The 26,448-nt window shown below is 31.4% G+C and overlaps 1 protein-coding gene and 2 long non-coding RNA genes across 8 annotated transcripts; 1 reads left to right on the top strand and 2 right to left on the bottom strand.

The window, feature by feature from the left end:
- Positions 1 to 7,238: 7,238 nt before the first annotated feature.
- Positions 7,239 to 8,643, bottom strand: LOC145976454 (uncharacterized). Its single transcript, XM_083107562.1, has 4 exons — positions 8,485 to 8,643; positions 7,885 to 8,057; positions 7,708 to 7,777; positions 7,239 to 7,635 (listed from the first exon to the last, which is right to left on the bottom strand). The coding sequence occupies exons 2-4, from the start codon at positions 7,999 to 8,001 to the stop codon at positions 7,514 to 7,516; spliced, it is 309 nt and encodes a 102-aa protein (XP_082963688.1). The 5' UTR covers positions 8,002 to 8,057; positions 8,485 to 8,643; the 3' UTR covers positions 7,239 to 7,513.
- Positions 8,644 to 15,521: 6,878 nt separating this feature from the next.
- LOC145976469 (uncharacterized) lies at positions 15,522 to 23,246 on the top strand. Of its 6 annotated transcripts, none has more exons than XR_014440245.1 (6): positions 15,522 to 15,927; positions 16,834 to 17,207; positions 18,382 to 18,719; positions 20,136 to 20,277; positions 21,579 to 21,966; positions 22,804 to 23,246. It is a non-coding gene; the product is annotated as an uncharacterized LOC145976469 (long non-coding RNA). The 6 variants fall into 6 exon arrangements; XR_014440243.1 differs by having other exon boundaries at positions 22,697 to 23,246; XR_014440246.1 differs by lacking the exon at positions 20,136 to 20,277 and having other exon boundaries at positions 22,697 to 23,246.
- Positions 19,542 to 20,952, bottom strand: LOC145976491 (uncharacterized). The gene is made up of 3 exons (XR_014440249.1): positions 20,670 to 20,952; positions 20,107 to 20,317; positions 19,542 to 19,802 (listed from the first exon to the last, which is right to left on the bottom strand). It is a non-coding gene; the product is annotated as an uncharacterized LOC145976491 (long non-coding RNA).
- Positions 23,247 to 26,448: the final 3,202 nt, after the last annotated feature.

Here is a 26,448-nt window from a genome sequence, read left to right as displayed (position 1 = left end):
TATAATTACGATATAAATATAAATATATATGAAATAATGATATAAATATATACAAAAATTGAAGTATTTATCCTCCATTATAACATTCTAATTTATTTTAAATAGATAATAATTTATTTTTAAAAAATTTTCTTCGAGAGAGAGCTTTATAACAAGTAAGTCTCTTAATTATGTCTATAACTTTTTGAACAATACCTATGTGATTTTTTGTAAATAACAATTTTAAACTAACTTACAATTGTAAAATGCAAGACATGTGTTCAATGTGAGCTTTATTAAAAAGTATGTCTGTTTGTGTATGTTGCAAGAAATTACGAATAAAAAGATTTAAAAACATTGATTTATATACAATCTCGCAATATTTTCGTTGCAATTACATTGCGTATATGTAACAGACGATCATTGCTCACGTATTGAGTCATATAATAGTGCTCGGCGCTTCAATATCTCGAGCTTGCGCGCGAAATCCCGAGTCATCGTTATTAACGCACATTTGCCGCGTTCCAGATCCATGTGTAGAAAGAAAAAAAAAGAAAGAAAATACAATCACACACATATGTATACACACACACACAGAGAGAGACAGACAGACAGACACACACACACACAAAGATACAAACTTGACTCTCAGATCTGGGTCTCCTCGTGCGTATCTCGAAAGGACGAGGATAATACCTTCTCCCTCCCTCTCCTCTCTCTTCCTCTCTTCCTCTCTCGTGAAGAAGATACGTGTCTCACGCTTTCGACCCCGACAACGTGCGTGCACGTCCACGCCAATTAATGGCTTTCGACTTTTGATTGACGTCCCACCGATCGCTCTGTGCGTACATACACTTGTTGCACGCCGTGTTTCACGGTAATCGGGCCGGGCACGTACGGACTACTCACGTAATTGCAGGGGATAATGCACAGACGAAGGGGAGCTGGGGGAAGGAGGGAAGAGCGTCTCCTCCTCGTGGTTACATGCTGGTTGCATCGCGATACGACGACGGTCGTTTCTCGTTTCTGCTCGCTTTCGTAATCGCGCCGGACTTACGAGAGATCTCGAACAATAACTTATCCAATTCTTCTCTCGCTCCTCTCTCTCCCTCTCCCTCTCTTTCCTCTCAAGAGCGTAAACAAAACCTTCCTTCGGTCGTGTAATTAAATCGGCCATTACATTTTCGCTAAATCGAAGGCGTGTTATTCGGCCGCGACTTGCGAAATAAATCGATAATAAAAGGCGCAATTATAGATACATTATATCAATATGAAGATATATCTTCTTGAAATAAATCTTCGAGGGCAAATGATTTTCTTTAATAAAAAAACTGATATATATATATATATATATATATATATATATATATATATATATGTATATATAACGGTATAGAAACTAGATAGTAAAAGAGATACTTAGGTCTGTTTTCAATGAAATAAAATTTATGTGTTTTTATTCGATATAGGAATTTTTATTTAATTTATATCTCACACGTAAATTGTTTGAATTACATATTTTATATTTCTTTTATTGTTAGCGTATACTTCAGTATAAAACAGCAAGCAGCAAGATACATCTGTTTGAATCCCCGAGGGCTAATGAATTTTCTTTAATAAATAGACAGAAATATTTATAGAAATTTTCTTTAATGAAGAGGTATAGAAATATTTATAGAAATATTTGTAGAATATTTATAGAATGTGTAGAATTTCTATTGATAAAAAAATATATAAAAGTATTTATGTTCGTTTTCAATGAAATAATGAAATTTGGATGTTTTTATTTGACATGAGAATTTTGCTCTAAATTTATATCTCACCTAAAATTGTTTGGTACTTACATATTTTTTTTATTGTTAACGTGTATGTCTTTTGATTGTCAACGCGTATAATATATACATCAGTGTAAAGCAGCAACAACTGCAGTTTATTAAGAAAGTCGCATGATTTCTTCGTTGAGTAGGCAGACGCATAAAAAGCCTGCCTCGAAATAAGGACGTAAAATCCGCCCGATTGTCGCCGTTAATGATTGATGTTTTGCTACCGTACGCGTCATCGCGTTCACTTGAAAGTAACTCTGCGGTCGCGATGTAACATAAAAATGCATCACCTTGAAGATATCGTATATTTATTGTCTCGTGCTTCTTTTTCTCGTCCCCATCGATTTGGCGAAAAATTCTTCGTCCTTCCTGTGTTCTTGTTATAGATAAGTCCTTGATAAGCATGTTCGCATAGCGATAGACGTTATTGAAAAAGCGTAGTCTTCAATCTATAGGAGAATTACATATCATATAATTTCGATAATTTTATGTATCACTCCTGTAAAATAGTGAGAATTTGCCAGAAAAATATTTTACATTAGATTCTCTTATAAATGACATTCAAGAAATATTTGTAAAATATTATATATATTATATATACATATATTATTATTACTATTATTACTATTATTATTATTATTATAATTATTATTATTATTAAATTATTGTTATCACATGTAATTATTATATTATTATATATTAATATATATATGCTTTATAGAGATTTGAATTGTATATTATATACTGCAAGAAATTTTAAAATTTTAATTGTTTATCATAACGATTTAAAGGCCTAGCAGTACGAAAAATTTATCATTTTTAGGAATTTTCTTCTTGAAGAATATATACAGTGTTGCGTCCCGTCCCTGCGGATGTATTCGCCACCCGTTATTCTGTCGGCGGCAAGTACGTTAACGGAAGAAAATCGTTTCCGCGCGCGTTGTCAAGAAGTTATTTATCAACAACGACGGTCAGCTGGAGTTGAAAGATATAGCTATCAAGCTATCCGGACGCGTTTACGAATCGTTATCGTGTTTCGCGTTATTATCCATTGTTTGAGTGTATTCCGTGCTCTTATTAAAGTTCTACTTTGTTCTTAAAAGTGTTGTTATTTCACGCGGTCCGCGAGTGCCGATCGGTTGTGTTCGATACATATCGTTCCGCGGACGCAAAAAAAATATATATATAAGAAATCTTTTCTAATCTTCGTCGTATTTCATGTTTTTATTAATATTTAAATAATATACGTCAATATTTTTAATCTTGGATATTTAACTTTTTTGCGATTTCTCATGTAATTGTCTAAAATAAATAAAATCTTTGTTTAGTTTTGTTTTATAAGATATTTATGGGACAAAATGTAATTTTATTAGAAAAAATTGAGGAACAACAAAGTAGTAACATTTAAAAATTTTTCAATTTTGCTGAAATTGATTTATTTCTCGAAAACCAGAAAGATAATAATTATCATATTTTTGAATTCTATTTAGATCCATAGTATTCTCAAAAAAGTGTTCTCTTTCATTTAAAAAGAACTGAAATTTTTCGGTCATTTAGTTTCTCCAACTTTGAAAAGTATTAAATATATTTTGAGAGAAACGCTTTAAAAGATATCCATTTAAAGATTATCCTATTCAAAATCTTATAACTCCGTCGATTTTACAAATTTTTCGAGAAAGTTCGAAAGGCATTTTCTTTAGGCATTATATTTCCAGAAAGTAAAAACCGATTTTCTTCAAACTGGACTCTTAATTTATAAATAATTGGTTATTCATGTGAAAAGAAACTTCGTGCATTTCTTGCCGTTAGCGATGCTCGATCTCGGTCACTGACGGAGTTGGAAACGGAGTTGAAACGGATCGCAGAGATTGAGATAAAAATTCCGATATATCAGGGGCTAATGCGACAATATCATGACCTTCTGATAACAGGAGAAATAACAGGAGAGCCGTTCTGTCCGGCGGCGATGCAGATGCATTGGACTCGGTTACCATCTCGGAGAAACAGCTCCAATCACCGGTTCATCGAACGAACGAATTCACGGGCACTTATTAAAGACCATCAGGCCGATATGAAAACGGTCGGACCTCGAAGTAGGTCTCGAGATAATTAACGAAATGTCCTCTTTTTTATCAGCGACAACTTTATAAATTTTTTGTTTTTCCTTTCCTCCTGTCAAACAATTCACTCTTTGCGGGAGCAATGAGGGACTTGAGGGACGAGCGCATCGCCTTGAAGGGATCCTCTCCTTTTCGCTTCTCATCTCACTGTGAGCTGCAGTGTGGTCGGCCTTCCATCTGCAATGGAAAAGCCGCCTTCAGCCCGAACGATCGAAGAAAAAAGGCGGCCACATGTCCTTGAGACGCGCGCGATCGCGCTTATTAAGTTGTCAACCCTTCCAAAATCTTGGGACGAGCGTCGGGAATCAACCTTGGGGCTATTAAGACGCGGAGAAAGTATCGAACATTACCCTTCTTTTCGGCATGTCATCCCGAGGACATAATCTTATTAAAAATATATTTAAATAAGATATATGCACATATAAAAGTATTTAGCAAATGTTATGAACAAAAATGTTTCGAAAAGTATCTGAATTATTTGTATATAAATTTTATATTGTATAATGTAATATATAAATATAAATTGTGTGCGTATATATATTTTTTTATTTTTAAAAAAGAATATATATATATAATATATATAATATATGTGTGTGTGTCGCAAGAGCAATTTAATCTATTATTTTAATTCAATCTTTTATTTTCAGCGTATTTTTTGTTGATACATGTGACATCACTTATTTTGTCATACATCGGATATATTTTTGTTATCTTGAATTATGAAAAAGTCACATTTGAAAAGAAAGAAAATAAAAGAGAGAGAGAGAGAAAGAGAGAGGGAAAGAGAGAGAGTTTTGATTAATATTTGATAAATATGACAGTTTTGATTGTCATACGAGGTGTGTTCAAAAAATAAGGTGACTTTTCAAATTTCGCGGGTTAGGTACGTTCGATTTTTAATTTTTTTTTTTCTTATGTTGGTACACTCGTCCCGAACATATGTTCACAGTTTCAGCTATATAGCATTTTTTGTTTGTATGTGAGAGACATAAAGGTTAGAACTGTTTTGCGTGTTCGGCGATCTGTTGCTGTCGAAAAAATGGATCAAAGAATTTGCATCAAATTCTGTGTAAAAAATGGAATTAAGTGCTCCGAAACGCTTGAAATGTTGACAGTGGCATATGGTGAGTGTACTCTAAGTAAAAAAAATGTTTATAAGTGGTACAAACTCTTCCAAGAAGGCCGAGAAAATGTTGAAGATGAAGCTCGCCCTGGACGCCCCAGCACGTCAACAACAGATGCAAATGTTAAAGAAGTAAAGGAAATGGTTCTGAATAATCGTCGAATCACTATCAGAGAAGTTGCTGAAGATGTTGGCATATTACCTTGAAGTTATGCGCCGTTTGCGTGATGCAATACGAAAAAAACGCCCTAATTTGTGGAAAGACAATTCGTGGCTTTTGCATCACGATAATGCACCTGCTCACACATCGTTGCTTGTTAGTAGTTTTTTGGCCAAAACCAACACCATAATCATGCCTCAACCACCATATTCACCGGACTTGGCCCCCTGCGACTTCTTTCTGTTCCCAAAACTCAAACGACCCATGAAAGGACGGAGGTTTGCCACGATTGAGGAAATAAAGACCGCATCGCTGAAAGAACTCAAGGACATACCAAAAAGTGCATTTCAGAAGTGCTTTGAAGACTGGAAAAAGCGCTGGCACAAATGTATTATATCTGAGGGGGATTACTTTGAAGGGGACAAAATAAATATTGATGAATAAATAAATATTTTTTGAGAAAATTACAAAGTCACCTTATTTTTTGAACACACCTCGTATTTCGATTACAATAAAACACATAATTTTGTTTTAAGTAGAAATTTACAATCAGTAGTACTGTTTGTCATTCATAAAATACATACTATAAGAATTCTGAAAAATGTAAGAAAAGCAAAAAAAGAAAAATAAAAGAGAAAAAATTCTCCTACTAAAAAGAAATATTGGTAATATTCAACACAGAATATACAGTCAGTAAAAATACTGAAGAATTAAATTTTCCAAATTCAATAATGAAATATTTAACTTAATAATAAGTTAATATTCTTTTTTTCTTAAATTTGTCACAAGAGGAACTAACACGACGGTAACAACAATAACAATCTACAGGTAGTAAGATTGATAAACATTAAAAAATATACAGGGTGTCCCGAAACTAACGCTTGATATTTTAAAGGCAGATTCTCTGGCCAATTTAAAAACGATTTTTCCTCAGCGAAAATGTCGCGGCACTAATAGTTTTCGAGTTATAAACGATTGAAAATAAAGGGTTTTTCGCAAACTAAGGCTTATGGGAATAAAATATTAATAAAGTCACATTCTTTAGTTAATTTTAGGTAGAGTTTACTTTAATAGAATTTTAATTTAAGGCTTAGTTAGAAAGATACATGATGACAAAAATTGGGAATATGCAAAAAATAATGATCTCCCTCGACATTTTCGCTGAGGAAAAATCGTTTTTAAATTGACCAGAGAATCTGCCTTTAAAATATCAAGCGTTAGTTTCGGGACACCCTGTATATTTCTCTCTCTCTCTCTACCTCCCTCTCTCTCTCTCTCTCTCTTTCTCTCTCTCTCTCTCTCTCTTTAAACTGTTCGTTCTATGGTTTTCAAGCAAACAACGGATTTTAAAAGATAAATTTATATCCTTTCAACTCTCTCTCTATTTCATTTCGAAGAATACATTCCAAAGATTTTTGGGAAAAGTATGAATATAGAATTTTTTAGACAAAAAGCATGACAAACAGGTAAAGACAGAGATGCCAGATTGTTGACGAAACAGCATGTGCATCCTATTTATTATTAGTATTCCTTTCAGTGCCAGCATGTTCCCTCCACTGTAAACATACTATTACAACTCTGCAAAATTATATCCAACGGTGGACAAAACGAGTTTCCAAGAAATCGTAAAATTCTTCCCCAAGTGCACCAGGAAATAATCTAACAATAAATGAGAGCCAGGGTGCGTGAGAGTTTTAGCCAGTGAAAACCCGCCCATACAGCACCAAGTCGTCTAAATGTACTACTAAAACTGGACATATTTTTGTCACAGACATCTTTTAGTGATATCGTTAAGTCGACGGAAAGAAGACTAAAAGCAGTCTCATGACCCGCTTTCAGTGACATATTAGTCTGTCCATAAGATAACTAAAACGTGGCTATTCATGAACATCCTTTAGTAGTCTTTAAGACTTCTTTTAGACATCTTTTTAGTTGCTTTAAAGATCTCTTTTAGATATTTATTAGTCATTTCTAAGACTTACTTTTCGGTATGTGTTCGTCTTAATTATAGGTTATAATAAAATATACAAATATAATATTTACAGAATTTATTAAATATATTTATAGAGGTATTCCTCGTGCTACATAACAGCGCATAATGTAAGAGTAACTGATTAATAAAATGTCTAATATATGAGTAACTGATAATAAAATGTCTAATGAAAGGTCGAGCATTACATAAAAAAGAAAATTATATACATTCAACTTGACCTATAAACTATAAACTTTATAAACTTTAAACTTAAACATTTATAAACTTTAAAGTGTTTTTTTAATTTTGGTACTCGTCAAAGTCATGACAAAAGTATTATGTATGACATAATTTTTTTTGATGGTATCTGTATCTATCTCCCGCTCTTCGTAGCCATTCTGCAAATTTATTTTTTAAGCCGTAATAACACGATGAACTATATATGTTTGAAATAGTGCCTGTAAAAAATTTTTATTATAAAACAAACATATTTCAAAAATTAGTTGTATTAAATAAATTTATGCAATTACCTATGATAATATTCGCAAAAGCCGTGTTTTTTAATTCCTTCTGTTTTACGTTGACCTTCCCATGTGTGCGCTATCAACAATTTTACAAATTAAAAAAAAGACAAACATAAAATACTTTACAATCAATAATTTATTGATTCATTTGAGAAATATATTATATAAGAGAAAAAAACTTACCTCGAAATAATTGTATTGCTCCTTCAACTGTAATATTGTTCCCTTAACTGAGCAGAGGAAGAAAGACGCATACAGGACCACGAATACAAAGTACAATGCACAGTAAAGTATCAGCATATATTGCTGCGTAGAGAGAAGCAGAACTTGTAACGGAAAGATATCTATGACATAATCTAGAAAAAACGATAAGAAATATTAAGACTCTAAAATACAAATATAAAAAATTAAGAAAAGTATTAAAGTTTAAAATATAATAAGTAATGCAATCATAAAGATTCTGTTAATGAACTTGTAATGAGCAAGTAAAAATTTCAGAATTAAGCTTGATTAACATTATTACAGTAAATTGAAATCTAGCAAATATTGATTAATATATTTTTTTATGCAATGTTTATCAAATAATTTAATAAGAAATTTTTCCTTCCAAAATAACCTCAAACTTTAAAATATCTAATTTTACGAAAAATTAATCAATTTGAGTAAGAAATATTATAACAAATGTATGAAATCACATTTTTATTTACTTATTATGTAATATTTGTACACAATTATACATGTAAAAAAGAAGATTATGTTAGATTAAAATTCTATTTCTCTTACCTTGTGCTTTCTTCTCACAGAGTCGGACACAAAGAGGTTGAGCACAGCGACTCGTAACTCGCAACTCGCAATTTGAAGAGGTTAATTGGTTCACGGGCTACGAACGGATTCTACTTTATCAGCATGATATGATTTTATTTTTTCGAACGAGATATGAGTTTTGATGCAAAATATAAATAATAAATTAATAATATAAAATAATAACTTTTTGTAATTGGTCGGAAAGATTTTTAACACACATTTTTTGCTTTACCGGAAAAGCAACTAAAAAAAGATGACGATAAGATGTCCTTTTTATGTTGTCTTTTTCGACAAAGCGAAAAGATATCCATAAAGCACGGTCTTACATATAGGTCTGGAAACTCAGGCCTTTTTTAGTGGTGGGGGAGGTCTCACTTAGTGTGTCCGTTTTTCGACTAGAAGTCGCAATACGAGCGAGAGAGACAGAGATAGACGGCAGTAGTCGTTCTCTCTCTAACATACGTCTAAATGCGACTTCTAGATCGCAGCGAACCTAGCAGGCAAACTGTGAACTCCCGAAAAACGGACTCACTAAGTGAGACCTCCCCCACCACCGGAGTTTCCAGACCTGTATGTAAGACCGTGCCATAAAGACATTTTTTTGCTTTGTCGAAAAGATAACTTAAAAAAGACATCTTTTCGTTTCCATTTAGTAGAATGTGCTGTGTGGGCGGTACCACCATGTTTTTGGAAGATTTCCCCTGCGTTACAAAAAAAAACATACACAATCATAGCCTTTCAATTTAAAAAAATAAGATTATATATTAAAATATACTAAAAAATATAATCAGAAAAGTATAAATAAATTATAAAGCATAAAATAAAATATAATTAGCGGTAAATATTTCGATGAAGGGAGCCCGCCTCGATTACCTTGACCTTGACATATGTTGTCAAAGTCACTGCTCTAAGTAACATCCAAAAGGTTTTAGCCGTCGCTCGCTGTTCGTTAAAAAGTTATTAGTAAAAGAATTTCACAATTTTAATGCTTTTTATTTCCGAAAATATTGATTTGAGAAAAAAATTTTTAAGCAAAAATAAAGCCGCTGAAAAACTCTACAAAAAAGGTTATATGCATTTTTTTTATAAACCTATTATTTTAGCTGTTATATGAAAAAATAATAATTTTAAATACATTTAATACAATTTAAATTTATATAGAATTTAATACAATTTAATACAATAAAAAATATCACAAATGTGTACCACACATACATTTAGGCAAGGTGGACCTCCCTTTACAATTTATAGCATATATCCATTGTGATTGAACTCTTCGCAACTCTGCGTCTCCTACCGGCGGGGTGGTTGCGGGAGGGGGGGCCGAAGGCCCCCCTTGCACCCCCCCGCGTGTGTGTGTGTGTACACATACATTTGTGATATTTTTTAATTGTATTAAATTGTATTAAATTCTATATAAATTTAGTTTACCTTTTTTTTATTTACCTTTAATTTATCTTTTTCTTCGACTTGCGAGTTCGACCGCTATTTTTAAGTTTCATATTCGTGTTCAGGAGGTAAAAATACGTAGAAATTGGGTATTCTTACTCATTATTTCATATAGGTAGGTTTTCCGAAGGTTTACCTTATTTTTGTATTTATTATTTTTATCCTTTTTCAGCCTGTATCTCCAAAACTATTTGAGTCCGACTCTTATATATATATATACAAAATTACTCGGGAAAATCTCCCCTATAACATATTTAAAAATAAAGCAAATCGGTGAACAAATAAAGTAGAATCTTTATGTCAATATTTCTCACATTTATTTGTTAATAACTTCTGAATAAAGAACGACCGCCGGCTAAAACCTTCAGAATGTTAATCAGGGATAACATTTTCACAACATATGTCAATAACACATTTGTGCGAAGATAGGCCCTTTTTATGCATAATTACCAATTAAATATATATTACATTTAAATTTTTCAATATAATAGCTAATATAATATCTCTCGAAAAGAGACGGTATCTCTACTCTCTAAAAGTGAATCAGTATCACTGAAAAACAGTAAATAGTCATTGATTACAGCAGTTATAAGTACAGCACTGTAAATCAGTGATATTTTATTAAAAGAATCAGTTAATAATTTTGACTGTTTCAATCAGTAATATTTCTTTCGTTATTGTCAGTAATATTAAACTACAATTCATCTCTCTATCTATTTCATATAAAATTAAAAATTTTATTTATATTTACTAAATATTTATTATATTAAAAATTTTATTTTATTTATATATTACATGCATATTGAACTTATTATTTTAAATAGATAACGAATAATTTTCATTAAGTCGCCAGACATTTATTTGTCCGATTTATAAAGATCGATTTAATATCTGAAGCCTCTCTATTGAGATTGTATCAGAAATTAAATCGAAATAATACTTCTAATTTTAAATGTCGCTCTTTGCAAACTTTATATAATTCTTATGACTAAAATTAAATACGAGAGAGATAGCGATCGTAGCGGTAAACGAACAAACTAGCGATTACTGGTTTTACAGTGAAATTTACTGATTTTACAGTGAATTTTATTTTAACTGACCATAATCAGTGAGATATAAGATAAAATAACAAAAAATAAGCGTTTCCACTGAAGATCAGTAAAATACTCACTGATTCTCAGTGAAATCTTATTTTACTGTTTAAATTAGTGATATTTTCATTGATTCACTTTTAGAGAGTATATATACATAGAATATATATGTAATGCCAACGTTTCATGTAATATTTTAAATTAAATAGTTATTATTTTTATAAAATATTAATTAATTAATCGATTGCATTCCGGATCGCTTTTTCGTTCCGTATATATAAATATTTAGTTAATTAATCGAACAATTGCATTCCGGCTCACTTTTTCGGTCGGCATATGTGTATATATTTCTAAAAATAACACATAACGAAGTTGTAGCTTCATACTATATATGTGCGTGCGTGTGCGTGTGTATATGTAGAGAAAGAGAGAAAGAGAGAGAGAGAGAGACAGAGAAAGGACCACAAAACTTATTTAAAAAATTAAAATTAAAAATTTATTTATATTTATGTACATAAGCGTCTTTGTGCGTGCGTGCGTGCGCGCGCTACACAGAACTGGTGGTATCGGCAATTTCATGCACATAGCACGGAACAAAACCAGAAATTATGCATTATATATTATCCTCTGAGAGAAAATATTCGTAGACACTGGCTTCGTAGTTCATGTCCACGTTTTTAATGTCCACAGAGGGTGTATCGTTTTCAGGGATCGTCTAAAAGCCATGATATCTCTCACAAGGGGAGGGCGCGACCTTCGGAACACCGATTTGAATAAAATTTTAACTATGTATAGTACTCGATTAAAGAAGTATTTGAGGAAAGCAAGAGGACGCACCTCTCAGCCGTTTTTGTAAAAAACCAACTTAAAAATATACCACTAAATTTTAGCACAATTTTTTAACATCTTTCAATAACAATAAATTAGCGAAAAATCATCGTATTAAGATGAAAATGATTTGATCGAATTACACTTTAATTTCTTTTTTGAAAAAGTTTTCCATGATAATTTGTTTCTGAATTGCAGATTTTATAAGGAAAGTTTCATTTTATAACATTTTCGTCAAAACGGTATAACTTTATCAAAAAAGGTCATAGAAAATGTATTAAAATATGGATTTGTTAAAAAATAAATAAGCTTAAAAACATTTTTGTACAACTTTTTTATAAATGACGAGCGACGGCTAAAACCTTTTAAATGTCACTCAAGACAGTGACCTTGACAACATATATCAAGATGAAGGTCATCGGAAGTCCCCTAATATCAACTTTTACCCTAATTTTTATATTTTATAAATCATTTTTTTGTTCTTTCCCGATACTCGAAATCCTCATTCTCAAAATGAATCTGTATTACTATTTAAATGAAGATTTTCTTAAGTGTTTAATAAAATTTTTCATCTTCCTTAACTTTTATATGCTACATATATATACAAATTTGGATCCTCTTTTACTTTATGGGTGTTTCTCATCTTTTCACATAACAGATTTCTATCTTAAAATTTATTGTCGAATTATATATATAAATCGTCTAAGCAGGGACATTGATACGTTAGGTGTTGTCGTGTCATTAAAATAGTTTCTACTAAATTTTTTCCAATTAATTGTATCAAATACAGAATCCTCAATATTTACTCCGACGAGGAATGAGTTTGTCTTAAGCAGATTTGAGTCACTGCGAGCGATTGTGGCGAAGTGAACGAGGTCCAGGAGAGCGATTGTACTTCTCCCGTAGGCCCGATACTTGAGGAACGATGCGGATGGCAGGAGTGAAAGGCCCACGCCCGTGCCTCGGGCTCCTTGGCAAGGGCGACTGGCCCCGCGTATAGCACGCGCTCGTTCACTTACACACAAACACACACACATACACACACATACGTGAGGAGATCATCCGCGAACTCTCGAGAGTGGACCTCTTCTTCCGAGCCCGTTTTCTCCCAGCCGTGTTCTCACTCTCGTGGAATCGTTCGCCCTCTCACTCTCTCGCCGCGCCCGCCACGCGTGCACGTGTACGCGCGCGCGCACACGTGTCTATGAGGCATTCTTGCGCGTCAGGCGATTTTTTCCCTTAATGATTTAATGGATTCCTTTCATTCATATAAGGCGCCGGAGTCGATGGAAAGTGAGAGAGAACGTATAGATCCTGAAGAAATTCCCGCGGCTCAGGAAACGCGCTCGCGAGACGCAAAAGCATCGGAGCTGACGAAGAAATATCTTACGCTGTTTCAAGATACCTTGGGTTTGGTCAGCACACGAGGATGTTCCGTGTGGGAACTTTTCTTATAAAATTATTGTGATAATATTATTATAATATTAATATTATTCTTATATTTATATATATATATATATATTTATTTTATTTATTCTTATATTATATTTATATCTTATATTATATTAATCTTAATATATATATATATATATATATATATATATATATATATATATATATATATATTATATATATAATATATATATATATATATATATATATATATATATATTATGATATAATAATATATTATAATATTATGTTATTATTATTATTGTATTATTAGAATATTACTTATCTCTATAAGTGTAACAAATATGTTATATGTACGTATATTTTATTTACAGGATATAGAAATATATTTTGCAAAAATCTTCGAATCACTTATAATGCAACACATTATATTTTTTACTATCTAGTGTACTCTTTCTATCTCTGTCTCTCTTATTTTTTCTTGATAAGATCTTAAGAGGAATATGTATGAATAAAAATGACGCATTTAACAAGAAACAAGATAAGACTTACGATATAATTATCTAGAAAAATAAAATAATTATGTTAGAAAAACAAGATAATTTATGATATTAATGTAAAATATAAAATTCTAATAGTGATATTAGAATTTTGGAGTTAATTTTAGTAAACTTTTATCTCTTCTCACTCACAACTCTCGATATAATTCTCGACACAAAAGAGCAAAAAATATTAAAATTTTTTTTGCTTTTATGTGTCGAACATTATATCGAGAATTTTTGTTATCATTTTTATTTTCATTAAAATCTAACATAGATTCTAAAGTAAATTCATTAATCCTATCCATATAACTACTTCATCTTCTCTCGCAACATAATGTAATTTATGGATTGATTTATAACGGTAAGACATGCATGCACTGAATCTGCATTCAAACTTTGTTAATTTTGTACAATTATAAAAATTGCTAACGCAATAAGAATGCGAGATATGTATTTCAAATTGGCTCGCGTCGATTGAATGCAATAGATCAGACGATCGATGGGAAATGAAGGGGTGTTCCCGGTTTGTAATTTTGTTGCGAAATAAATAATTGCGCTCGCACATTGATGAATCAATCTCTAACTGCTTTCTCAACTGCAGAAGCAGAAGTCACCTGTGATGCTCCCACAGCTGTATACTTCGAAGCTAAGGATCTGATACTGAAAGGCGAAGAGGACACGTTCCCAGGGCGTATACTCTGTATCGATAGAATATAATGCCAGTAGTCGTACGTTCCGTTAGCACAGAGAGAGCGAATCACAAAAATCATGTCGCTTCTAATATCGAGATGCATTCATCGGTCGCGAGATGACCACTTGATCGGGTTATCAGCTTCATGCATCGATATTAATAACTCCGCGCGAGTTTCGCGAACATTCTCTTTATCTCGTGCTCGATCGATTTCGTAAAATAAGCATGATACACGCGCGCGCGTGACATAAAGTTGTTTATAAAACTAGAATGTTTGATACGAGATTGTGGAATTTAATGAGAGCGAATCTTATAGACGAGAAAAGTTAAATTTAAAAATTGAAATCGAATTTATATAATTTAATTATCATAATTTATATAATCTTTTATTTAATTCTTTATTTAAAATTTATTTTAATACTAGTTTATTTTACAGGTATTATAATAAAATTTAAATTTTTTAAAAAGAAAAGAAAAAGTTGACAATAATTTAAATATTATATTTATGAAATATAAGTAGTGAGAAAGAAACAAATTCTCTAATTGACAATTAATTAAAAAAATTTAATTACGTTTTATATAGTAATTTATAATATGTAAAAATTACATTCACATGAGAGCGAATCTTATGGATTATGTTTAGTGAGAGTGAATGTTGTGGGTGATAACGAAAAAAAATCAAATTTAAAAATGGATAACAATTTATATTCTTATAATTTAATTATCGGTATAATTTATATATAATTTAATTTGATAATAGTTTATATGCTACAGTTATAATAATAAAATAAACTTAAATGTGAAAGAAAGAGAGAGACAAAAAAAAGTTAATCCATATATGTTTATGGAATGTAACATAATGTGGAAACAAATTCTCTGACGAATTAACAATTAATTAAAAAATGTAATTACATTTTATAGTAATTTATAATATGTAAAAGTTGTGTTCACGTTTAATGTCTCGATTATTACATTTATTACCCTGAAATTAGCCATCCGCTATTAATACCTCAATCCGTCGTGCATTTTATCGATTCGATTCAACATCTTTCTCTAAATAATATTTTCCTTTCGTAACATATATGTGCATATGTAGATATAAATCGCGATATTCTCAGAGATGCAAAGAGTGATTCATTATTAACGTTCGTCAGAATAAACTCATACGCGATGCGATAATTTGATGCTGAAACGTCAAACCTTCTTATTATGTGTCTATCTCGTATTTTCGGCCTACATGATACAACCTCCATTGACACACGAGACCATCATTGTGTAGCAATCATTTCGGCATTCTGCAGTCGCAAGTCAATTTCGCGGAGTTTCGTAATCCTCCCAAGAATATCAACGATCAATCAATGACAATCTTTCTGGACTTTACAAACACATCTCAGAATCTAGAGCAATTGTAAGAAAAAAAATCTTTTCGACTACATTGTCAAATCAAGGATTGCAGATGGAAATAACGCAACGTACCCAACTTTCGTTTCTGCAATCCTTGATTTGACAATAGATCCTTTTCTTTCTTTTTCCAACGAACATTGGAGGATATCTTGATCGAACAAGCCGTCAATCAATCGCGTATGTCACATCGCTACAGATAACGAATACTCTTTTCTCGACATGATATTCGGTGACGTGATTCCAAGCTAATCGCAAGGATTGGGTCACGCTTTAGGGGCAGATGTACTCGCCCATTCAGGATCGAAAAAGCATAATGATTAAACCAGATATTGATCGACATTTATTATTCATTCATCAGGCATGTAAATTACGCGTATTCATGTACACATGCACATATACACATACATCAATCCCAATTCGCGCTATTTACTCGTTCATGCCGAGACATATCAAAGAGTGCCTACTTGAGAGTTTCTATCAAAAATGCATATTAGTGAACATTTATTATTCATTCATGCGATGTTGCATTCACCATGCTAAACAAGTGGTTCCTCTCATGCTACTCATCACGATTCATCGAAAACCCATAAATCGAGCTAAGTCAAGTTAATTCAGAGTTAAATAAGGTCATCTTAAACATCCACACACATTCACATCTAATTCTGATTTTTATCTCATATGAAAATGACGTAGAGAGAAAATGATGAATTTGAAGTCAATTTTTCCATGAGATTTTAAAAAAATGTTCTCATCTCTCGAGTGTACATATCAATTTATAATCAATTTATTAACATAATTTTATCTCCGAAAATGTCAATATCTTTGCTACATTCGATGTTAAACTGGAGATACGAATATGGCGACCTTTATTTTTGATGAATCGATAAAAGTTGATCGCGTGTCCTCACAGATCGCGATCGATTGACGAGGCTCAAAAACGGAATGATCGACCGACCTAGCGGCGTCTCCTTGATCGCTGTAGGCGACGATAATACCGGAGTTACACGGATGAGAGTGGGTGGAGACCCGATTGCTCAACGAGAGTCGATGTCCTCGAGAGTTATCGCGATAAGAAAGGCCATCCTAAGGATACGTCCGACTCCGGGAGGAAGGATAACGATCGACATCGACTCTCTCGATATGCATTCTCTCTGCTTCTCGTTACGTATCGATGACGACGATCGATTTTAAAATACTGCCACTGAATGCTCATTTTACCGCAGTTGTGTTATAATAATTTGTGCTGCTGTAACAGAACTTTTTAGTAAAATTAAATAGTATCAGGTAAATAAAAAAATCTGAATTATGTGTATATATATATATATATATATATATATATATATATATATATATATTCTGTTTTATATATAATAATTAAATTTATTAAGATAATTTATTAAAATATTTTATTAAGATAATTTTTCTAATATTACCTAATAATAATTTTTCTGGTTGCTCGATTTTAAAATACTACCATTGAACATTTATTATTATAATTGTGTTATAAATGAATACTAGTAATCATTTTTTGCTGTTGTAACAGAATTTTTTGGTAAAAGCTTCTAAAATGAAAAGTATTAGATGAACAGAAAAAGCCTAAACTACATCTATTTTGTTTATATCACGTAAAAATTATATTTATTAAGATAATTTATTAAGACATTTTATTAAGATAATTTTTCTAATATTTTTTACAGTAATTTTTCTAATATGGATCTAATATAGATTCGCTGTCGTAGATTTTAGAAATTTGGATAAAGGAGACGGAATCCAGACGAGATTTTTAAAATAAATTTTGTCAAATCTCTGCTCAAACTCCACTAAGTAAATCGGAAAGCTTTCCAATTTATTTCGAGAAACGCATTTGTTCCATAACTGTTAATAATAATAGAATTACAATTAAAAATTGCTTAATGTTTTTACAATAAAAATTTTAGTTTTCTAAAATTCAAAAATCTATTGTCAGAATTATGAAATAGTTTTTTTTATTTTTGACATAATTTTTAAGAATTTATTAACAAAAAAAATAAGAGAATAATTTTCTTTGAATTTCTGATATATATATTTTAGGAATGCAAAGAAAATTAAAATTTTTGTAAAGAAAACTAATACACACATATGTATGTGTGGAATATAAAATGCATATGTGATATAAATTACTCTGTATAATAATTCATTAATTATATTTTTAATAATTTCTTAAGTTGTTATTTCGTAACTTTATAATCCTGTTCCACAATCAGTGTATATGTGTGTGTATATAAATATCATGCGTGATAATGAATTGATTATAAAACGAGGTGAATAACATCGCAAAGTGTAACAACTATAATTAAGAAATTATTAAAGAGATGATTATTAAATTCTTATAAAAATAATTTATGTCACGTGTGCATTTCTGATACTCTAAAGATACTGCTAAAGCATATTCGAGTTCGTATGAGAAAATATGTTTCAGATTAATTTCACATCGGATCTTTCATAACATAAAAGATGCGCATTGTCCTTCGTGCTACCCGGTAAATCAGATGCACAAAAACAAAAGATTGTCCAGATCAATCATTTCTCTCGGGTAGAAAGCAATGTCGTTTGCGTGTCTTACATTTGCATGTCCTGTTCGCCAACTCCGGCTACACCACGCATATATTCACGCCTCATAATAACTGTGTAAAAAAATGCGGCGTTGAATCGATCGAGGTTATCTATAGAGGAACAACGTCGACTGCATCGCCGACGTTGTAAAGCTGTTGAATCTATAATTCTCTCATCCGTCGCCATCTATGGCGCTTCGAAAATGTTAAGTCAACCAAATTAACCATCCGGCGAGCCTATTAAAAAGATTATAATCGAGCACGTCAGTGTAGTACTTCAAATAAAAATTGTCTCGGATACAAAATTTTAATTAATATTAAACTAATTAATATGAATATACATTTTTCAAGTAATATTTTTTATTTTCTTGAATAAAATTCTAATTATATTTTATCGATCGATTCTTTGTTCTTTTCATACTTAATCTTTCCTCCTGTTGTACAAAAAGTGTAAAATTACTCAAGGTATAAGATATATTTTCTATTACATAGATAATTAACTTTGTTCCTTCAATTTACAAATAATGAGACATAAAATCATTATATCACTAAAAAAACCTCACAAAAATCAAAAAGAAAATTGACATAAGATCAATATCATTAGCCAAGAACAATACGTTATGTGTGATTTAGAATTCGCATAAAACCTTTTTTTAAACCATATATATATGTGTATATATATATATATATACACATATATATATATATATATATATATATATATATATATATATATACAAGATGTAACTGAAAAAGCACCCACGGAGCAAATAGCGTTATACCTGATTAAAAATCGAGTTGAAAAGTCCTGAACCATTTTTTTCTATAATACTTAATAAAGCGGTAATTGAGTAAAGTTGCGCCAATAAGCACCGACCTTTAGCCTCCTTGTCGAAATTTTCTTTAAGGAAACGCTTTTAACGGAAGTACTCCATGTTCATCTTACCAGATACAGAGGAATAGCTTCTTGCAGTGTCGTATCATTTTTCCTCCAACTATTAATTAGTACATTTATTTATTTATTTGCAAATTTTAAATTTAATTAATTATATAATTAATTTATTATAAATATATATATTTAATATAATTAATTTATTATAATTATTTGTAATTTAATTGTTGTGTCGTGTGTGTGTATTTTATTTTTGTTCTCTGTCTCGACCTCGGCCTCTGACATTTCTTCGTCCTCTGCCACAATTATAATAGTCAGAGGACAATCTGTACAGAAATGTCATAAATTGTTCCTCCTGCCATCGAATACCCGCTTTTGTCTCATGCATTCTTCGATCTATAAAATTCGAAATATCTTAGAAATATGTATATACAATATGTACTATATATACAATATGTATATACAATATGTATATACAATATGTATATACAAATATGTACATATATTATAATTCAGTCAATACAATAGGATAGTAATAACAATATCATAATTTCGCGCTCAATAATATAATTGTTACGTAACATATCTTGTACGTAACAATTATAATATTGAATACGGAATTATAACATTGATATTATGTTATTATTGAGTTGTATTAACTATGAATTTACTAAAATGCGTATGTTAATTATCGACAAACTTTCGATAAATATACTTGAATCGGGACAGGGGGAACGACAGCGGCAACAGCAGGAGGAACGGTAACAGCGATTCCGACGGTAGAAGAAGGTAACCCCGACGGCAAGAGGAGCGGCAGTGGCGACCTCGACGACCGAGGAAGCAATGACGCCGATGGCAGACGCTCTTGCTCGTGACTCCACACACATTAAATTCTATAGATCTATGTTAATCTAAAATAAATAGAATTATTTATTAATTATTACTACTTACTAATTATTACATGTTATTTTATTATTATTATTATTATATGTTATTTTATTAATTGTTATATTATTTTGTGTTATTTAAAAATACTTATGTCGCTTATCTCGTTGTCTATGTTTCATGGTTATATTTAAAAAGATAATCGATACATTGATACATCGTAAGTAGAAGTGGTTGTTTGAACGACAACTCCAATTAGCTGAATAATCGCTCATGTCTTATGAATTTCAAACAGATCTTTACAATCGTAACGTAATCGTAAGTCGTAATGTTGAGAATATGTTATTAAGAACAAAGTCGCTTTGCGTGTGTACTTACGTATGTACGTGAGGTGTTGAAGAATTGAAATGTCACAAATTTGATACACGATTATCATATCTCAGAATTACACCAATTTTAAATTGATCACAATCGAAAGCTTGCATTTGCATTATATTAGAAAAATGCTATGCTTAGATTTTTGATTACAGCTTTGATATTTTAATCGCGAAAGTTTATTTGACGTAAAATTCCGGATAAGCTACTTGGTAGCGTCTCGACATGTCGAGAACAGTAACTCTCAATGATCGGATTCAGATTTTTATATACTTAGCGTCGTGACACTACCGCGTTGCTTGATTTGTTATTAATATCCATTTCATTATTATTTCGTTAATGTTACTGAGGGAATAATTAATTAAATCAATTTATGCGTGAGTTAATTTTAAGGAAATTATCTGAAATCAAATATATTGAAAAATCATTATAAAAGTACATAGATAATTTAAAGATTTATCAATTTTCATTAGCGATATGATGAGATCGCTTGCGATTTTTTTTATGCTTTATTTCTTTTTTATTAATAGATCGTCAATATCAGATAAAAAATTGAAAAATTGATTAATTTTTTGTATTAAAATCTATTCCCTCATAATCATCGCGCTGAGGAAGGATCAAAAGATGATTCGAAACATTCGCCTTTATTATTGTATTTTAATTTTGTAATAAACTAATAATAAAAAAGAAGGAAGTGTTGTTGTTTCTTCCCTGCGCTCCAACTACCGCGCTATGGTTCTTATGAGCCAATTTGGATTTAAGTATAAAAATTCTTTCAGCAGAAGGACTTTCAAATTCTACACTTTGAATTAATCGTACGCGAACTTTTATAACCGATCTATATATATTTTATTACCTCCGCCATTATGATAGAGACGTAACAAAGTGAGACTGCGACAATTGTTTTTGCAGATATTCTCGAAGGAATCGACGTGTAAAATCTAGAAAAGAGAGAGAGAGAGAAAGAGAGGGAGGGAACAAGAAAACAAAACGATAAAAAAACAACCGGTCTTTAATCGGCAGGCAGATTCAGTAGTCTTCTATCACGCTTGTGTTTGCACTCTATAAATAACCGTGTAATGACAGACTACCGGGATATCGTCGACGAGGCAATTCTAAGGAAGAGGAAAAAAATGAAAAAGCTGGCAACGAGAGTAGATGGAACGGAGGAGGAAGACAGGGCGAAAATTAAAATACAACTGAATCCCGTTGTTGACGGGACTCACTTGCATGGAAGGCCATCATGGCAAAGCTTTACGGAAACCGAAGCAGGTTTCAGCCGACCTTGATGTAGTCGATGGTAAAGTTTCTCTCACATTATGACAAAATGATGATCGCGACAAAAGTCGGATCAAAATAATTACGGCGTAAATATATCTGTGTCTCTTATTGTTACTATTATATTATAATATTAAAGTATATAAAAAAAGATTCTAACTTTAACATAAGCAAAATTGTTACACATCTCAAAATCATAGAATATCTTTTTAATAGGAGATTTTCTGATCAAGTTAGAGACAATTTTTCCTTGACGAAGATGTCAAGACGAAAATCATTTCTAAATTATATGCGATTAAGAAAAAGGCTTTTCCCATAAATTAAACTTTGTTGAAATGAAAGATTTAACAAAATCTACACTTTTAATTTCAGATAAAGTTTATTTTAATTGAATCTTGCAAAAATATAATAGGAAAAAATGAAAACTTGTAAAAAATAATTATTTCTTTGGATATTTTTGTTAAGAAAAAATGATCTCCAAATTGATCGAAAAATCTGCTATTAAAGGAACATTTGATGGTTTTAGACTACTTTATATATTACATTTTAGAAAAAATATTAAATTCATATTAATATTATTTAAAATATTCAATTTACATTTATATTATTTAAAATATTCAATTTACATTTATATTATAATAATAAAAGATATGAGATAAATTTAAATTAAATTTAAATTGAATAAAATAAATGGAAAAAGAGGAAGATAAAAGTTAAGGTAAATTAAGAGAAATAAAACTTCAATATGATAGATAAATGGATCGAGGAAAACGTGATAGCGATGAACGGCAGCGACGACGATGACGAGATTCAGTAGGTGGGGAAACGAGCAAAATTGCAACAGTCGATTTATTTTTAGCATGCGGGATATCGCGGTGGAATCGCGATCGAGACCTCCGGCGTCCTCGGATCAAAACAATCAGAGGAAAGTCATCGGCTACGCGAAACTACGCCGCTAATCGACAAGCGATCTCCGCTAAGCTTTGTGTAATAAAGAGAGAAAGAGAGAGAGAGAAAGAAGTGGACCGCAATATTTCAAGAACTTTCAGCGGTAGATAAACGAAATTATAATTTAACAAAGAAAGCACCGCGAAAGAGATACTACCGATATAAATATTTTGAAATATCATGCCGTAATGCAAGAGGAGTGCCCGCAGCCGGGGGACAAACAAGGATCGTACGATACACATATAGAATAACGTGAATAAATTTCAAAAGATATTACATTAAGAAAATATGTATCCCAATCAATTGGAAAGATCATCGTATATTACTACGATGTGTTTTCTTCTCGAAGATTCACAAAAGAAATTTAATTATCATGTATTTTTATTATTACATTGAGTATGATTAAAATGAAAGTTTGTGTCACTTTATTTCAAATAAAAAGTTTTCCTCAAATATGTAATAAATATATTTTTTACAAAAAATATTTAAAAAATAAAAAAGAAATATATATTATTTTCGCTAAAAGAGATTGCAATTTTCGAGAATAATACGAAATTTTTTCATGACGCTGATTGATGTTACTGTCTCAGGGATAACAAGTCAGTCATTAATATTTAATCAAAAACAGAAAGAGAGTGTTTTTTTCAAATATAAATAATAAATAAATTTTCCACAATAAATATTCAAAAAATTAAAAAAATATACATTATTTTCGATAAAAAAACATTGCAATTTTACGAGAAAAAGGATTACAGTTTTGTTTCATAAAGTTATTGATTATAATATTACAGTGATTCAAAACGTTTTATCAAATATAAAAACATTTTATACTACAAATATTTAAAAAATGAGAAAAAATATATTATTTTCGATAAAAAAAGATTGTAATATTTGCTTCATTTGACAAAGTTATTGACTGTAATATTATAGTGATTCAGAATGGTATGAAATTATTTCATGACGTTCACTGATATCACTCTCAGGGATAACGAGTTAATTAATAATTAATCGAAGACGAAAGAGAGTACGAGGAGGATCCGGGCGAGTCGTGCGATGACCACGGGCAACGAGAAGGGTCGCCAAAGGTTATTCTCGATCGGATCGTGCAGTTTCCACGTAGAAATCCATCGCTTCGTGTGCCGCAACTGCCACCGCAACTTTGCGCGCCCCACCCTTCGAAGGAGAGTGAATGCCTGTTTTACCCGGAGCGAGTGGAAGCGAGCACGATCGACGGATTCGGCAAAAACCGGGAAAGTCATCCAGCTACCACTTTGTGTTCGCACGATCTGTGATTTAGGTCTCTCGTAAATGATAGCGCGATTCGACTTCGATTAATGAGCAAATCGCCCAATAAATCGCCCTGGCAAAATACAACGTTGTTCCCTCACGAACAACATTGCGTCCATCCGTCGCATGCGAGTCAGGAAGTGTCGTTGAACGCGCGAGAGCAAGAGCTCTTAATATATTTCTATTCGTAGGACGCGCGGATTGTAATAGAATGAAACGCAATTCCGTTTGTATAATTATTTTTTTAACATCTGATAATATTGTAACAAGGTTCTCTCTTTGGCTGAAGAAATTATTAACGCGATAAAAAATTTTTATTAAAATTGTAATAGTACGATATTTTATATTAATTTATACTTATCGCGTTTTACTGAAAGATTAAAAAAATTTTATACATTAGATGTCTAATTATCCATAGTAGACATAGACATTGTGTAGATAAGTAAATATATATCAGATATATATTTTTCTCTCTCTGTGTGGGTATATATAATAATTATAATATATTAATATACTATATATATAATATATCTTAGAACCCCACAGAATGTCCTTTTTAGTAGAATTTTTCTTTAACGAAAATATCGAGGCATCAATATTTCAAAGTTATAAGCGACTGAGAAAGAAGGGCTTCTTGCAAATTCTCGTGGAAGATAAATTACTAAGAGATCTAAAAAAATTAACTAAATTACATTATTCAGTTAATTTCAAATAAGATATAGGAGAATTTTAATTTAAAGCTTATATATACACGCAAAGATATATATAGTAGCAAAAATTAAAAATTTGAAAGAAATGTTGTTGATCTCCCTCGATATTTTTTCTAAGAAAAAATCGCCTCGAAATTATCCAGAGAATCTGTTAGGATATTTGATGGTTGTGTGGTCTTGGGATATCCTGCATATCTTATTGCATAACTTTCTCTTATTAAAATTGCATAAACAATAACATACGAAAAATCATATTTCTCGTGGAATTCTCACACGTATTTAAAATGCATATATGTTTATTTTAGATTCGAATTCTACAAATAAGAACGTATTTCGCAAACGTTCGCGCAAAATATCTGGCAGAATATTCGCCTCGGTAAGGTAAGGCGATAGGTATCCGTTCTTACAGTCTGCCTAGCCTCCAAGCGATCCAGAATCTAATCCTGGCGCAGATGCCCCTGGGCTTAGAAAGGCGTGGTACACGTAGGAGAGGTGTCGTCACACATACAGTGTGCCCGGAACGACGGCGGTTCGCGGCGGCGTGTAGGTGGTGGATTTATACTAGGTTGTGCCGTGGCTCGTTCGCCGACAGCGCTCTCGTTTCTGTAATTAGGTCGAACTTAATGGACTCCGAATAATCGGCCCGTCATCGGCGCAGGACGAACCGTGCATCGGGATTATTTCTTATGACTTAATGATGAGGGGCATGATTTTATTGTAGTCTAGAGTATGACTATAGAGGCGCTGAAGTGTTGTTTGAAACATCTTGATGCAATACAATTATAAATAATCTTTCGATTCCTAATATATAATTTTGTGTTTATATGACTATATATGTATATATTGAATTTATAAAATGGAAAAGCCATCTCTAAAAGTACGTTATAACTTTTAAAATAATAGTTAATAAAAAATTTATTATATACAGGGTGGACCATTTTAACCTTTAATGGAGAATAACTCGAAAACCAAGCCCGGGAGAGAAAAATGTTTCAGACAAAAGTTGTTTGGTTTCGAGGGGGCCATAAAATGGTATCATTGGTTTGACCTTGAAGAGTTATTTGAAGGTCACATGAAGGTCACCTTCAATTTCTTAAACGGAACCTACTATTTGTCATTGCATATTCTTGTAGCTTATCTCGAGAGCTTTCCAAAACACTATAATTAAGTACCTTTTCGTTAAGTACTCTTTGAGTTATGAGGCTTGAAATAATTTCTTAATTTTACATAAACCATATAATATCTAGTAAAATATTCATTTTTCGATTATCTTACCTTAATACTTTTACGTACAAAATAATGAGAGGAATCAATTGGTGTAAAGAAAACACATAGTTGTTTTGAAGAAAAAATATGTAATTTGCAATTAACAATTCCATATTTTTTCTTAAAAACAACTATGTGTTTTCTTTACACCAATTGATTCCTCTCATTATTTTGTACATAAAAGTATTAAGGTAAGATAATCGAAAAATGAATATTTTACTAGATATTTTATGGTTTATGTAAAATTAGGAAATTATTTCAAGCCTCATAATTCGAAAAGTACTTAATGAAAA

The sequence above is a fragment of the Camponotus vicinus genome, unplaced genomic scaffold (assembly GCF_025532165.1).
Source record: "Camponotus vicinus isolate PSW18456_S1 unplaced genomic scaffold, iyCamVici1.0 SCAF_1, whole genome shotgun sequence".
Classification (NCBI taxonomy): domain Eukaryota; kingdom Metazoa; phylum Arthropoda; class Insecta; order Hymenoptera; family Formicidae; genus Camponotus; species Camponotus vicinus.
The sequence above is the reverse complement of the archived record's forward strand: the minus strand, read 5'-3'. Positions and strand labels throughout refer to the sequence as shown.

What these genes read in the sequence shown, in the direction of transcription:
- LOC145976454 (XM_083107562.1), bottom strand. Translation starts at nt 8,001, where the DNA reads ATGCTGATACTTTACTGTGCATTGTACTTTGTATTCGTGGTCCTGTAT. An exon ending in AGCAATACAATTATTTCGAG is followed by an intron (nt 7,778 to 7,884) that starts GTAAGTTTTTTT and finishes AATTGTTGATAG; the next exon opens with CGCACACATGGGAAGGTCAA. An exon ending in TTTTGCGAATATTATCATAG is followed by an intron (nt 7,636 to 7,707) that starts GTAATTGCATAA and finishes AATTTTTTACAG; the next exon opens with GCACTATTTCAAACATATAT.